The 16,748-nt window shown below is 48.5% G+C and overlaps 1 protein-coding gene and 1 pseudogene across 1 annotated transcript; both read right to left on the minus strand.

Moving 5' to 3' along the window:
• Positions 1-293: 293 nt before the first annotated feature.
• LOC132872120 (P2Y purinoceptor 1-like) lies at positions 294-1,543 on the minus strand. The gene has a single exon (XM_060906723.1). The coding sequence runs from the start codon at positions 1,494-1,496 to the stop codon at positions 486-488; it is 1,011 nt and encodes a 336-aa protein (XP_060762706.1). The 5' UTR covers positions 1,497-1,543; the 3' UTR covers positions 294-485.
• Positions 1,544-1,706: 163 nt separating this feature from the next.
• On the minus strand, positions 1,707-8,100 carry LOC132872371 (lysophosphatidic acid receptor 6-like; annotated as a pseudogene).
• Between the last annotated feature and the right edge of the window lie 8,648 nt (positions 8,101-16,748).

The following is a 16,748-nucleotide window of genomic DNA, read 5'->3' on the forward strand; positions in this document are numbered from 1 at the left end:
TTATTCAAGGCAAGTGCCCTTGCTTGGTGAAGTTGGTACTTCAAGACTGTAAGTTACATATATTTTTTAGTTCATGAATAATAAACATTGGTTACATACATATTTAGAATATTTAACGAGAATCCTTTTTTTTTTTTTTTAAACCAAAGGGTGTTCAAAACCTTCACTGGCAGTGTACATTGTATTGATAATTTCACACAACATTACATGTAATAAACTGCATGTAATAAACTATAAGCTGTCCTGAAATGCTTAACAGTATTATGATAAAATATATTAAGAAGAATGGCATGACAAAGGAAACCAGTGAAGAAAATATTTCACAGTGTACCAAAGATGCAGAAGTATATTTTAGCATTACACCCCACAGAAAACGTTTCACGGAAAATATGATGGAACAAAATTACAGAAAGAGATCACAACCAAACATAAATTAAAACACCAAAGGAAATAAGAACGAGATGTTTTGTACATCTGAAATGCTATCACACCATTTCTGAAGATACTGGACAGATAGCATTTCTATTTGCACTGTTACTTGTGTCTGTTTCAGTCTTGTCATCTCTTTCCTGTTGACTTCTTTTTATTGTCACAGATCGTCTGAATGATTTATTAAAACTGTGTGAGCCAAAGAAATAGATAATGGGATCCAAGCAACAGTTGACTCCTGCCAGGACATAAGATGAATAGTACGCCGTTTCCACTTGTGTAAAAAGTTGACTGCATTCAGAGCAGTACTTTTTCAGAACAACTGCGACAGTCCGGGTGACATTGAGAGGGAAGAAGCTGAATCCAAAGATGACCAGACATATTCCTATCGTCCTTAGTGACTTTGTCTTGACTGACTGACTGTGCAGTGATTTGCTGTTTACCTGGGTTACTGTTCGAGTCAGACAGCTGTAGCAAACCACAGCCACAGTGAAAGGCACAAGAAAGCCAAAAACAACGAGTACAAAGTTGATAATGAAGTACTTACTGACAAGTCTGGTTTGATGTATTGAAAAACATTGTTTGCACTCATCTACCTTGGTATCAGACAGCAGAATGCCAAATATTATGGCACAAACAAGCAAAAAACACCACACTCCAAAACACAGCTTCTTCACAAAGGCTTTCCGTTTCATCCGCAATGATCGTTTGAAGTGAACTACAACCACATAGCGATGAATGCTGATGAGGGTTAGGAACAGAATGCTGCCATAGATGTGAATACTGATTAAGGCTATTTTCAAGTTACACAAAAAGGAGCCAAACTCCCATTTGCTCTCATTGACAAAGTAGGCTGCCAGCAGCGGGGCAGCAGGAAAGGCAAGTGCATCACTTATTGCCAAGTTGAACTGCAAAACCGTGCCAGCGTTCCATTTGGTCATCCGGAAGATGAAGACCCAGAGGCTGAAGACATTAAGAAGGAATCCTGTTGTGTAGACTAGACAGATGAAGACCGTTAGGCTGATGTCCTGGGCTTCTTCTACAGTGCAGGTCTTATCGTTGCTCATTTTCGACCGACAAGAAAAACTTAAACCTGTTCATTCATGTGGTGATACAGCAACTGCTAAACGATGTGAAAGAAAGAGGACGAAGAACAGGGCAGTTCTGTTGTTTTTTCTGAGAAAGAGGTAGAATCAGTATTTCACCAGTTCACAGAAATAGCATGACCTAATAAACACTGATAAAATCTTTACATCAGTTGGATCCATGAAGCAGAGTCAGGGTGGGCTGGCTTAATAAAAAAAAAAGTTAGAGGTGAAAATCACATCCTTTCATTATCAAAGTTATATTTAACATTGAATTTGTACACACTCCCCAGCCACTTTATTATGTACACCAATATACCTGCTGTTTTAGGCAGTTAGCTAATCCACAAATCCCTTGACAGCAGCACAATGAATAAAATTATGCAGATACAATAGTGCTTGAAAGTTTGTGAACCCTTTAGAATTGTCTATATCTCTGCATAAATATGACCTAAAACATCATCAGATTTTCACACAAGTCCTAAAAGTAGATAAAAAGAACCCAGTTAAACAAATGAGACAAAAATATTATACTTGGTCATTTATTTATTGAGGAAAATGATCCAATATTACATATCTGTGAGTGGCAAAAGTATGTGAACCTCTAGGATTAGCAGTTCATTTGAAGGTGAAATTAGAATCAGGTGTTTTCAATCAATGAGATGACAATCAGGTGTGAGTGGGCACCCTGTTTTATTTAAAGAACAGGGATCTATCAAAGTCTGATCTTCACAACACATGTTTGTGGAAGTGTATCATGACACGAACAAAGGAGATTTCTGAGGACCTCAGAAAAAGCATTGTTGATGCTCATCAGGCTGGAAAAGATTACAAAACCATCTCTAAAGAGTTTGGACTCCACCAATCCACAGTCAGACAGATTGTGTACAAATGGAGGAAATTCAAGACCATTGTTACCCTCCTCAGGAGTGGTTGACCAACAAAGATCACTCCAAGAGCAAGGCGTATAATAGTCAGCGAGGTCACAAAGGACCCCAGGGTAACTTTTAAGCAACTGAAGGCCTCTCTCACATTGGCTAATGTTAATGTTCATGAGTCCACCATCAGGAGAACACTGAACAGCAATGGTGTGCATGGCAGGGTTGCAAGGAGAAAGCCACTGCTCTCCAAAAAGAACATTGCTGCTCGTTTGCAGTTTGCTAAAGATCATGTAGACAAGCCAGAAGGCTATTGGAAAAAAGTTTTGTGGACGGATAAGACCAAAATATAATTTTTTGGTTCAAATGAGAAGTGTTATGTTTGGAGAAAGGAAAACACTGCATTCCGGCATAAGAACCTTATCCCATCTGTGAAACATGGTGGTGGTAGTATCATGGTTTAGGCCTGTTTTGCTGCATCTGGGCCAGGATGGCTTGCCATCATTGATGAAACAATGAATTCTGAATTATACCAGTGAATTCTAAAGGAAAATGTCAGGACATCTGTCCATGAACTGAATCTCAAGAGAAGGTGGGTCATGCAGCAAGACAACGACCCTAAGCACCAGTGGTGGCTGGTAGTCTTTCAAACAGGGGAGGCTGGTCAGTTACGATATTTCCAGATTTTAAAAGAAAAAAGAAAAAACACATCAATTTTGCCCATACTCTTGCCTCTGATATGGCTGATTGTTGGCAGGGTCACAAACTGTGAAATAACAGGTTCTTTTGGCCCATTAGCCTACTGTCCAATATACATGATGGTGGTGTTGGGGGGGGGGGGGGGGGGGGTATATTTTAACATTTTATATTTTAAAATTGTGGCATGTTGTTTAAAAATTGATCATTATTGAAAGCAGCTCTTTGTCAGGAACCTCAGCAGTAACAGCAAAGTGTTCTGGAATAGGCACAAGCACTGACCTTGGGGAGCCAAACATAGAGCTGGGTGCCACACATTTCATTCAATGACACTTTCCCTATATTTTACTTATTTTGACTGAGAAATGTTTTACTGACAATTTTGATAACCATTCACTTTTAATCCAGGTCTGTAGTGTGAAATGTTCTCGGCTGTGTTTTTGTTTAAAAATGTTTTCCAAATTGTAGCTGTGTTTAATTCATATCCAGAAAAATATATATTCCAATATAATATACTCAGCATAAACATTTTAAATAGATTCTATATTTTTGGTCCATCCATGACATATTACTAAAGTAGGCTATTTACTGTTGTTGATGTGGGTCACTTGCTGTTAGCCAATTCACTTTCTCGTACCAGGAGAGCTGAAAAGAACGAGTATTATTCCCTACCTTTTTCACCAAGTCAATTTGAGGCATTGGTCTACCCTGCTCTTTAATTTTAATTTTTTCCTCGAAAGGAAGACTGGCAAATGGCTTCGGCAAAATTAAATCAGCAATGCTTGGCATCCGTGCGCAGCTTTCTTGCTAGCTGACTAGCCCCCTCAACTTCAAGTTCAGTCACTCAAATAAACGAAATTTCTGGAACTAAGATAGCAAACTTGACAACACTATATTTACACTTTATTTACAATGAAAATATATACAAACTAAAAAAGCTGGTAGAAACCGTATGTAATGAATGAAATCAAAATGTAAGCTGATCTCTTACAATACACCACAGCACTTGCAAATCCGCATGGGACTGAAATTCACCGCTGCCTGTCTATATTTGAAACGAGCTGTCAATCAAAGAAAATATCCGGCTGCTTTCACCAATCACCAGTCTCCTCGCGGAAACTGCCATGTCCCTCCCACTGTGAGGCTGGGAGTCCGTGGGGTGGGCGTTTTCACAGTATTTGTCCAATAACCGTCTTGCATTTTGATATTAAAAAGCGCATGGCTCCCAAATGCCATTGAAGTCCACTGAGGCTGGGAGTCCGTGAGACTCCGTGGGCAGGCGTTTTCGCAGTATTTGTCCAATAATCATCTTGCCTTTTGAGATTGAAAAGTGCATAGCTCCCAAATGCCATTGAAGTCCACTGAGGCTGGGCTGCATCGCGCTGTCACGAGGGGGAAAAACTCGCGCACACATTAGGCGAACTGGGGAAAGTTATAACGGAATGATTTCGCACTGTAGTTGGGTTGAGCACATATATTTCTATGATTCTGGATCTGAAATAGCAATGTTATAAGGTCGGCTATCACATAAGCCTAGCGCAATTCATCCTACACGATGTTTGTCATTTTTAGAGGAGGCTGAGCCTCCCTCGTTGTCTTAGAGCAATTGCCCGTGCTAAGCACACAAGTCGTTCTACCAAAGAATGGTTAAAGAAGAATAAAGTTAATGTTTTGGAATGGCCAAGTCAAAGTCCTGACCTTAATCCAATCAAAATGTTGTGGAAGGACCTGAAGCAAGCAGTTCATGTGAGAAAACCCACCACCATCCCAGAGTTGAAGCTATTCTGTACGGAGGAATGGGCTAAAATTCCTCCAAGCCGGTGTGCAGGACTGATCAACAGTTACTGGAAATGTTTAGTTGCAGTTATTGCTGCACAAGGGGGTCACACCAGATACTGAAAGCAAAGGTTCACATACTTTTGCCACTCACACATATGTAATATTGGATCATTTTCCTCAATAAATAAATTACCAAGTATAATATTTTTGTCTCATTTGTTTAACTTGGTTCTCTTTATCTACTTTTAGGACTTGTGTGAAAATCTGATGATGTTTTGGGTCATATTTATGCAGAAATATAGAAAATTCTAAAGGGTTCACAAACTTTCAAACACCACTGTACATAACACTATTCCTGAACATACTGTATCGATAGCATTTCTATTTGCACTGTTACTTGTTGTCTCTGTTTCAGTCCTGTTGTCTCCTTCCTGTTGACTTCTTGTTATTTTCAAAGATCCTTGGAATGCTTTATTAAAACTGTGTGAGCCAAAGAAATAGATAAGGGTGTTAGAAATGGTGAGCTGAGGTGAAGTGAGGACCCAAGAGCAGACTCAAAACAGGCAGTGTTCAGAGAAAAACTTCTTTAATGAAGTAGAGGGCAGAGGTACAATAGGGCTAAGGCAAAAATCAGTCATCAAAGAATGGGCCAAGAGGTCAAAAAAACAGTGGAGCAGGCAGGCACAGTCAGGGACAAAAACAGGACAGAAATCTTCACAAAAAAACAAACAGGGACAAGGGAAATCCAGGCAGAGGAAGCGAAAACACAATCCAAAAAAAAGAACAGACAGGTACAACGGGGCAAAAAACTGGACAGAAAACTAGACAAGAAAAAACAAGGAACAATTCAGGCAGGGGGAATCAAGAAGGCACAATATCAAAAGGCTGTAGCGAGGCAAGGAAAGTCTACAGGAGACAGTCTGGCAACTGGAGTAGCTCCAAACAGTTCTTAAGAAGGCCCTGGCTGATGGGAGAGGAGTGGTAGCAGGTGTGGGAGTGCCACTTCCGGGAAAGTGGCCTTCAGCAAGGCAGGACTGAATTCCTGTCCCGGATCCGGCCTGGAGCCGGCATGGAAGTCCCACAAACTCAGGCATGGATGGACTGGACCAGACTGTGACAGTCTCCCCCCTTCAACGGGTGCCTCAGGAAGTGCCTCAGGGTGTTGTTGGTGGAAGTCCGTGATGGGGGTGGGATCCATGATGAACCTGGCAGGAACCCAGCTCCTCTCCTCAGGACCATACCCCTCCCAATCAACCAGGTACTGGAGTCCTCTGCCTCGGCGTCATACCTTCAGCAACCTCCTGACCATGAAGACCTCACCGCCATCTATGAACCTGGGAGGAGGAGGGGGTTTAGAGGGTGGGGACAGGGAACTGGAGACAAGGGGTTTGACTTGGGAGACATGGAAAGTTGGGTGAATACAGCACATGGTTATGGGCAGAGACAGTCTTATAAAGCAGGGATTAATTACCTTGGAGATGGGAAAAGGTCCTATGAACCTGGGAGCCAATTTGCGGGAGACCATCTTGAGGGGCAGGTGGCGAGTGGAGAGCATTACCCGCTGCCCCACATGATAGATGGGAGCTGCTGAGCGGTGTTTGTCGGCTTGCTCTTTAAACATCTTGACAGAACGTAGGAGCTTTTTCCTGGTCAATGTCCATGTTCTCCTGCAGCGGCGCACAAACACCTGGGCAGAGGGCATGGCGACTTCTTCTTGGACAGGGAAGAGTGGTGGCTGGTAACCCAGAGAGCACTGGAAGGGGGAAAGACCTGTGGCAGAGATGGGTAAGGAGTTGTGAGCGTACTCTATCCAAGGAAGGGTCTTGCTCCAGGAGGCAGCATCCTTGGACACCATGCATCTGAGAGCCACTTCCAGCTCCTGGTTGGCCCGTTCTGTCTGTCCATTGGTCTGAGGGTGAAAACCTGAAGACAGACTGCGAAAAGCACCAATGAGTTTACAGAAAACCTTCCAGAATTGGGCAGAGAACTGGAGTCCATGGTCTGATACAATGTCTGAGGGGGGTCCGTGTAGACGGAAAACATGGAGTATCAGCAATTCGGTGGTCTCCTTGGCAGTGGGAAGCTTGGGCAGAGGGATAAAATGAACAGCTTTAGAAAAACCGTCAACAACAGTGAGGATAAAAGTATTGCCACCTGAATTAGGGAGTCCTGTGATGAAATCCAGGGCTGTATGTGACCAGGGCCAGTGGGGAAGAGGAAGGGGTCTCAGCAGGCTGGCAGGGGGTCTGTTGCCAGTCTTGTTCCAGGCGCAGATGTTGCAGGCTGCCACAAACCTCTGGACATCCTCCTTGATGGATGGCCACCAAAAACATTATCCCACAAACTCAGGCATGGATGGACTGTACTGTACTGTGACAAAGGGGGTCCAAGGAACAGTTGACTCCTGCCAGGACATAAGATGAGTAGTATGCCATTTCTGCTTGTGTAAGAAGCCGACAGTGTCCAGGGAAATACTTTTTAAGAACAACTGCGACAGTCCAAGTGACATTGAGAGGGAAGAAGCGGAATCCAAAGATGACCAGACATATTCCTATCATCCTTAGTGACTTTGTCTTGACTGACTGACTACGCAGTGAGTTGATGTTTACCTGGGTTACCGTTCAAGCCAGACAGCTGTAGCAAACCACAGCCACAGTGAAAGGCACAAGAAAGCCAAAAACAATGAGTACAAAGTTGATAATGAAGTACTTACTGGCAAGTCTGGTTTGATGTATGGAAAAACATTGTTTGCACTCATCTACATCAGTAACAGGCAGCAGAATGCCAAATATTATGGCGCCGATGAGCAGAAAACACCACACTCCAAAACACAGCTTCTTCACAAAGGCTTTCTGTTTCATCAGTGATGATCGTTTGAAGTGAACCACAACCACATAGCGATGAATGCTGGTGAGGGTTAGGAACAGAATGCTGCCATAGATGTGAGTACTGATTAAGGCTATTTTCAAGTTACACAAAAAGCAGCCAAACTCCCATTTGTTCTCATTGACAAAGTAGGCTGCCAGCAGCAGGACAGCAGGAAAGGCAAGTGCATCACTTATTGCCAAGTTGAACTGCAAAACCGTGCCAGCGTTCTATTTGGTCATCTGGAAGATGAAGACCCAGAGGCTGAAGACATTAAGAAGGAATCCTGTTGTGTAGACCAGGCAGAGGAAGACCGTTAGGCTGATGTCCTGGGCTTCTTCTGGAGGGCAGGTCTCATTGTTGCTCATTTTCAACCAACAAGAAAAAATTAAACCTGTTCATTCATGTGGTGATACAGCAACCGCTAAATGATGGAACATGAGTTGATTACCTTCTTGATGAAAAAGGGTCCAAGGAACCTGGGTGCTAGTTTGCAGGAGACGGTTCTAAGTGGCAGGTGGCGCGTGGAGAGCATGACTCGTTGTCCTACCCGGTAGGCCGGTACCTTGGAGTGGCGTTTGTTGGCCTGCCTCTTGGATGCAAGGGCGGAGCGAATGAGTCTTCTCCGGGCCAATGCCCACGTCCTCCTGCAGTGACGTATAAAGAGCTGGGCTGAGGGTATGGCGACCTCCTCCTCTTGGCTGGGGAACAGTGGTGGTTGGTAACCTAGGGAGCACTGGAATGGAGAGAGACCTGTGGCAGAGGAAGGAGAGTGTTATGAGCACATTCGATCCAAGGTAGGTACTTACTCCAAGAACTAGCATCCCTGGACACCATGCACCTGAGTGCTACCTCCAAAGCTTGGTTTGCCCATTCTGCCTGGCCGTTGGTTTGTGGGTGGAAGCCTGAGGAGAGACTACAGGTCTTCTGAGTTTGCAGAAGGCCCTCCAGAATTGCACAGTGAACTGAGGACCCCGGTCAGAAACGATGTCAGTGGGCAGTCCATGTAAATGGAAAATGTGCTGGATAAGTAGTTCAGTGGTTTCTTTGGCTGAGTGGAGCTTGAGCAGAGGGATGAAATGAACGGTCTTGGAGAAACGGTCAATAACAGTGAGGATGCATGTGTTGCCACCTGAGTTGGGGAGTCCTGTGACGAAGTCCAGGGCGATGTGAGACCAAGGTCGATGTGGAGTCGGGAGGGGTCTTAGCAAGCAGGCAGGGGGTCACTTGGCTGTCTTGTTCTGGGAGCATGTGTTGTAGGCTGCCACGAACTCCTGAACGTCTTCCTTGATGGATGGCCACCAGAAGTGCTGCTGGATGAGTTCCAGGGTTCAGGCAGCTCCCGGATGACAGGCCAGCTTGGAGCCATGACCCCACTGCAGCACCTGGGTTTGCACAGGACAGGGAACAAACAGATGATTACATAGAATGTCGTTGGAGTTACCTTCTCCGGGGTCCTGCTCTAGGGCCTTCTGCACTACTGTCTCAACCTCAAGTATGGCAGCCCCCACCAGGCAGTGTGGAGGGAGGATGGTTACGGGTGTTTTGGACTTCTCCTGGTGGGAAGAGAACATCCTGGACAGGGCATCGGGTTTGCCATTCTTGGAGCCTGGGCGGTAGGAGAGCGTGAATTTGAACCGGGAGAAGAAGAGAGACCATTGGGCTTGTCGGAAGCATCGACCTCGACGATAAACTGCTTGGTTGGATCGGGTATGGTGAGAATGGGTGCTGTGGTAAACCTGCGCTTGAGCATGGAAAAGGCTTTCTCCACTTCCTCCCCCCACTTGAACTGGGTCTTGGTCAAGGTCAGTGCTGAGAGAGGTCCGGCCACTGTGCTGAAGTCACGGATGAAGCGTCTGTAGAAGTTGACGAACCCCAGGAAGCACTGGAGCTCTCATCTCAAAGATGGGGTGGGCCAGTCAGCGACTGCCTCCAGCTTGAGGGGGTCCATCTGAATCTTTGCCGGAGAGATGATGAACGCCAGGAACGAGACCGAGCTTTGGTGGAATTCGCTTTTCTCCACCTTGACGAACAGCTTGTTTTCTAGCAGGCGTTGGAGGACCTGCTGGACATGACCCCGATGTTCCTCCAGGGAGTGAGAGAAAATCAGGATGTCATCCAGGTACACAAAGACAAAGGTGTTAAGGAAGTCCCTCAAGACGTCATTAACTAGTGCCTGGAAGACCGCGGGTGTGTTGGTCAGGCCGAAAGGGACCACGACGTACTCGTAGTGGCTTGTGGTGGTGTTAAAGGCAGTCTTCCACTCGTCCTCTTCCTTGATCCTAATGAGATGGTAGTGTTAGGGTTTTGCTGGGATTCGAACCTGGTTCGTTGGTGTGATAATCCAGCAAACCCCCACTAGGCCACCAGGGGGATGACTCAAATGCAGAGGCGTGAGGCGGAAGTAGAAAAAGAATCAAAAGGTTTATTTAAACTATATACACTATATACAGGGCAAAACAAAAGACAAAAAAAAACCAAAGAGTATAATCCAAAAGAAAAGCAAAGTGCAAAAATACAAAAGCTAAGAAGATCAAAAAACACAGTACAAAGGAAACTGGAGATAAACATAACAGCACAAAGACTCCGTGACAAGAGGACTGAACTCAGGGGTATAAATAGACAAACTAATTAAGGACACAGGTGAAGATAATTAGGCAATTAACACAAACACAAAAACACAGGAACAGTGGCGGCCTCTAGAGGCCAAAATAAACACGACATGAAAAGGAAATAACAGCGGCCTCTAGAGGCCAAAACAGTCCTAGTCCTAACAGGACCCCCCCCTCTAGGAGCGTCTCCTGACGTTCCCAGGGCGATCCGGATGGGCCGAATGGAAGTCCCGACATAGTTCTTTATCAAGGACATCCCGAGCAGGAACCCAGCAGCGCTCCTCAGGACCATAGCCCTCCCAGTCCACCAGATATTGCAACCCGCCGCGGACCCGGCGGGAGTCAAGCAGGCGATTCACAGTGAACACAGTCTGCCCCTGGAAGATGCGGGGGGGTGGGGGGTTCCTAGGGGCAGGGGCATACGTAGACGTCAGTACGGGCCGTAACAGGGAAACATGGAAAGTGGGGTTGATCCTCAGAGTCCGGGGCAACTGGAGCCGGTAGGAGACAGGGTTCACCCTGCGCACCACCTTGAAGGGGCCAATGTAGCGAGGAGCAAGCTTGCGGTTCTCCACCCGCAGTGGAAGGTCCTTAGTGGACAGCCAAACACGCTGCCCAGGGCGGAAAGCGTGTGCAGGTCTTCTATGGCGGTTGGCCTGAGTCTGGTTGGTTCTGGAGGTCTGTATGAGGGTCTTCCTGACCTTGCTCCAGGTCTTGCGACACCGTCTCACATATTGGTTGACCGAGGGCACCCCCGCGTCCTCCTCCTGGTCCGGGAACAGAGGTGGCTGGAACCCGAATTGGCACTGGAATGGCGACAGCTTGGTGGCCGATGACTGCAGGGTGTTGTGGGCGTACTCCGCCCATGGCAGCCAGGTGCTCCACGATGTCGGGTTATCCATAGCCAGGCCTCGCAGGGTGGTTTCCAGGTCCTGGTTGAGCCTCTCCGTCTGACCATTGGACTGTGGGTGAAACCCAGAGGAGAGGCTGGCAGTGGCTCCGATGACCTTGCAGAACCCGTGCCACACTCGGGAGGAGAACTGGGGCCCTCGGTCTGAGACGATGTCCTGTGGAAGACCAAAGACTCGGAAGACATGATTAAACAAAAGTTTCGCAGTTTCAAGAGCAGAGGGGAGTTTGCACAGTGGTATGAAGCGGCAGGCCTTGGAGAATCTGTCAACTAAGACCAAAATGACCGTGTTACCTTGTGACTCAGGGAGACCCGTGATAAAGTCGACTGCCACGTGGGACCAGGGGCGCCGGGGAATGGTCAGAGGATGCAGGAGACCCTGGGGACGCTGTCGTGGGTTCTTGGTTCTGGTGCAAACCTCACAGGACAGGACAAATGACCTTACTTCCTTCTCCATGTTAGGCCACCAGAAGCGTCTTTTCAGGAAGTCCAGGGTCCTCCGAGCTCCCGGGTGGGCGGTGAGAGGGGAAGAGTGACCCCACTGGAGAACCTTGGCCCGGGCTTGATGTGGGACGTACAAGAGGCCTGGTGGCCCCGTCCCAGGACCGGGGTCCTGGCGTTGGGCTCGTCGGACAGCCTCCTCAATACCCCAGCGGACAGGGGCCACAATCCGGGACACAGGGATAATAGGCCCGACTTCATTCTCCCTGTTAGTGGCAGAGAACAGTCTGGACAGTGCGTCAGGTTTGGTGTTCTTGGAGCCGGGGCGGTATGAGAGGGTGAAGTCAAACCGACTGAAAAACAGGGCCCACCTAGCCTGTCGAGGGTTCAGTCTCTTGGCTTGCTGGAGGTACTCCAGGTTCTTGTGGTCAGTCCAAACCAGGAATGGATGTTGTGCTCCCTCCAGCCAGTGCCTCCACTCCTCAAGGGCCAGTTTGACCGCTAGCAGTTCTCGATCCCCCACATCGTACCGGGACTCAGCAGGACTCAGGCGGTGGGAGAAGTAAGCGCAGGGGTGCAGCTTTCCTTCCGAACGTTGAGAGAGCACCGCGCCGACACCACTGTCCGAGGCGTCCACCTCCACGATGAATGGTTGGGAGGTGTCCGGGAGAACCAGAATGGGTGCCGTGCAGAAGCGGTCCTTGAGGTCTTTGAACGCCTTTTCTGCCTGAGGAGACCAGCCATAAGATCCACCTGTCCCTTTGGTGAGGTCAGACATGGGTGCTGCCACAGAACTGAAGTTCCTGATGAACTTGCGGTAGAAGTTAGCGAATCCTAAGAACCGCTGAACCTCCTTAACGGACTTGGGAGTAGGCCAATCCCGGACGGCCAGGGTCTTGGCAGGGTCCATTTGGAGTTGGCCTGTCCGTACAATAAATCCCAGAAAGGAGACCTCGGGAACATGAAATTCGCATTTCTGGGCCTTGGCGAACAGATTGTTCTGTAGCAGCCTCTGGAGAACCTGGCGGACATGGTGGCGGTGCTCCTGCACGGTCTTGGAAAAGATAAGGATGTCGTCGAGGTAGACAAAAACGTATAGGTTAATCATGTCCCTTAAGACGTCGTTGATTAGGGCCTGAAAAACAGCTGGTGCGTTGGTGAGTCCGAAGGGCATCACCTGGTATTCGTAGTGCCCAGACGGGGTGTTAAAGGCAGTCTTCCACTCGTCTCCCTGTCGGATACGGATGAGATGGTATGCGTTCCGTAGGTCCAACTTGGTGAAGACGGTGGCGCCTTGGAGCAGGTCGAAAGCTGTGGACATCAGCGGAAGGGGATATCGGTTGCGCACAGTGATCTTATTCAGGCCCCTGTAATCAATACATGGTCGGAGCCCCCCATCCTTCTTGCCGACAAAGAAGAAGCCGGCTCCAGCAGGTGAAGTGGAGGGTCGAATAAACCCAGAGACCAGGGCATCTTTGAGGTATTCCTCCATGGCCTTGCGTTCTGGCTGAGAGAGTGAAAACAGTCTGCCACGAGGAGGGGTAGTCCCAGGGAGCAAGTCGATGGCACAGTCGTAGGCCCGGTGCGGAGGAAGAACGGCGGCCCTGCTCTTGCTGAATACCTCCTTGAGATCCCAGTACTCTGTGGGAACTTGAGATAACTCGGTGAGATCAGGGGGCTCGGCAGGAGACACAGGAGAGCTAGAGAGCAGACAAGAGGCATGGCATGCAGGGCCCCATTCCACAACCTGGCTTGTTACCCAGTCTATGCGAGGGTTGTGGCGAGTAAGCCAAGGAAGGCCTAGAATAACTGGGAACTCAGGTGAAGGAATCAGGTGCAGGGATATTTCTTCCTTGTGACCTTGAGACTGGAGGAAAACTGGAGAAGTAACTTGGGTGACTCTTCCATCACCTAACGCTTGGCCATCGAGGGCAGACACAGACAGTGGGACTTCAAGAGGTGCAGTCGGAATATTGATGCTTTGGGCGAAGTGAATATCCATAAAGTTCCCAGCCGCCCCTGAGTCTATCAAAGCTTGACAAGAGTGGACAGACTCACCCCAGGAGATGGAGACCGGGATGTAGATTCCTTGGCCAGGGAGTCCGGGAGAGAGGGTAGGCCCCGTCACAACCCTCCCTCGGCTGGACGGGGCGGTCCTTTTCCCAAGAGTTCGGGACATGATGCTCGGAAGTGACCAGGCTTGCCACAGTAGATGCAGCACTTGTCCCTCCTTCTGCGCTCCCTCTCAGATGCGGAGAGGCGAGTACGACCCACTTGCATGGGTTCTGGACAGTCACTGAAGGAGGTAGACGGTCTCCAGGTAGAGGTAGGGAGGCTGGGGGGGCTCAAGGCTTGGTGGCGTTCTCTCATCCTGTTGTCCAGACGAATAGCATGTGAGATGAGGGTTTCGAGGTCACTTGGGCATCCAATAGAGGCCAGACCGTCCTTGATGGGGTCAGACAGACCATGGTGGAAGGCTGACACCAGGGCAGTCTCGTTCCATCCACTTACTGCTGCGAGTGTTCGGAACGAGATGGCGTAATCTGCGACGCTTCCTCCTTGCCGGATGGACATGAGCTTTCGGGCTGCGTCGGTACTGATGTCTGCCTGATCGAAGACCCGAAGCATCTCTTCAGAAAACAGCTGGAAATCAAAGCACTCAGGTCCCTGTCTTTGCCAGATAGCAGTAGCCCAGGCTCGCGCCTTACCAGCTAATAAGGTGATCACAAAGGCAATCTTGCGGCGATCCGTAGTGTAGGTGGTAGGCTGAAGCTCAAAGGTGAGTTGACACTGGGTAAGGAACTCTCGGCACTCACTGTGCTTGCCGTCATACCTCTGTGGTGCAGGAAGGCTGGGTTCGCGAGGTGAAGAAGGCAGCATTGCAGGAGGCACTGGAGCAGGAGTGGGAGCTGGATCAGGAGCAGGAACTGGATCAGGAGCAGGAGATGCAGGCAGAGATGTCAGCTGTGCCAGGGTTTTCCCAATTTGCTGAAGCAGTTCCTCGTGGCGAGCGAGGGCCTCACGTTGGCTGGTGAGCGTACGTCCATGAGCGTCCATGGTCGCTCCGAAGCGTGTCAAAGCTGCCATAATTCCCTGAAGGTTGGCCGGGTAGACAGTTGAAGCAGCCTCTGCTGAGTCGGTCATGACGGAGTCTTTCTGTTAGGGTTTTGCTGGGATTCGAACCTGGTTCGTTGGTGTGATAATCCAGCAAACCCCCACTAGGCCACCAGGGGGATGACTCAAATGCAGAGGCGTGAGGCGGAAGTAGAAAAAGAATCAAAAGGTTTATTTAAACTATATACACTATATACAGGGCAAAACAAAAGACAAAAAAAAACCAAAGAGTATAATCCAAAAGAAAAGCAAAGTGCAAAAATACAAAAGCTAAGAAGATCAAAAAACACAGTACAAAGGAAACTGGAGATAAACATAACAGCACAAAGACTCCGTGACAAGAGGACTGAACTCAGGGGTATAAATAGACAAACTAATTAAGGACACAGGTGAAGATAATTAGGCAATTAACACAAACACAAAAACACAGGAACAGTGGCGGCCTCTAGAGGCCAAAATAAACACGACATGAAAAGGAAATAACAGCGGCCTCTAGAGGCCAAAACAGTCCTAGTCCTAACAGGTAGGCATTGCATAAGTCCAGTTTATTAAACACTTTGGCTCCCTGGAGTAGTTTGAAGGCCATGGTCATGAGCGGTAGTGGATAACGATTCTTGATTGTGATAGCATTGAGACCCCGATAGTCAATGCAGGGGCGGAGTGACTCGTCCTTCTTTTCAACGAAGAAGAACCCCACCCCTGCTGGGGAGGAGGAAGGGTGGATAATCCCAGCTGCCAGTGACTCGATGATGTATTTTTCCATGGCTTGTCTTTCGGCGGGAGAAAGAGAGTCGAGGCGTCCCTTGGGTGGTGCTGTCCCAGGCAGGAGGTCGATACCACAGTCGTAGGGTCTGTGAGGAGGGAGAGACACTGCTCAGGTCTTACTGAAAACTAGCTTAAGGTCCAGATATTCCGGAGGCAAATGAGAGGTCGGGAAACTCGCTGGCAGAGGACTGTGGTGGTTTGGCGGGAGGCAAAGTGGAGTTCAGGCAGGAGGCCAGGCAGGAAGGACTCCAGCCTAGGATGGTGTTATTAGTCCAATTTAAGTGAGGGTTGTGCTGCGTCAGCCAAGGTAGTCCTAGAATGATGGGAACGTGAGGGTCGTTCATGACGTGAAATTGAATAATTTTGGAGTGATTGCCTGAAATCCTTAAGGTGAGCAGGGTGGTAAGGTGAGTGATGGTGGTCAAGCCAGTGGCATTGAGTGTCAGGACAGTGAGAGGGACCTCGAGGGCGAGTAACAGGATTCCGAGATCCTTGGCGGTGGTGGAGCAGATCAGGTTGAATAATTTTCAACCCCCGAGTCGACGAGTGCCTGAAGATGGTGATGCCAGTTGTTGTGGGTGATAACAGGAAACAACAGTCAGTCAGCAGGGGACTGGTTCTGAGCATTGCCCACCAGGGCCCCTCGATTCACTGGTGGGCTCGTCCTTTTAGTGGGCAGGCTCGGTAGATGTGTCCTTGGTGACCACAGTAGAAGCAGGCCCCCGTGCTCCGCCGGTGCAGTCATTCCTCTGCTGACACCTGTACCCAATCTACCTGCATGGGTTTGACAGACGAGGCAGAAGGTGGAGAGGGGGTGAAGCTAGGGCGGTTCTTCTCTCTCCTCTGTTGTTGAATCTGAGCATCGATGCGATTGGCAAGGTCCATGAGGCTGAAGAGGTCCAACGGCAGTTCCCGAGAGACTAGTTCATCCTTAATGGCGTCGGACAGGCCATGTAGGAATGCGTCGACCTGGGCACTCTCGCTCCAACCGCATGATGCCGCCAACGTCTGGAACTTGATGGCATAATCCGAGGTAAATCAGGACCCCTGCCGTAGCTCCATGAGCTCCCTAGCCGCCTCCCGGCCAGACAGAGAGCAATCGAATGTTCGCCTCATTTCCTCGGAGAATTCTTTGAAGCTGGAACAAAAGGATGCATCGGGGTCCCAGACCACT

This window comes from Neoarius graeffei, chromosome 24, assembly GCF_027579695.1.
Source record: "Neoarius graeffei isolate fNeoGra1 chromosome 24, fNeoGra1.pri, whole genome shotgun sequence".
In the NCBI taxonomy this organism is placed as follows: Eukaryota; Metazoa; Chordata; class Actinopteri; order Siluriformes; family Ariidae; genus Neoarius; species Neoarius graeffei.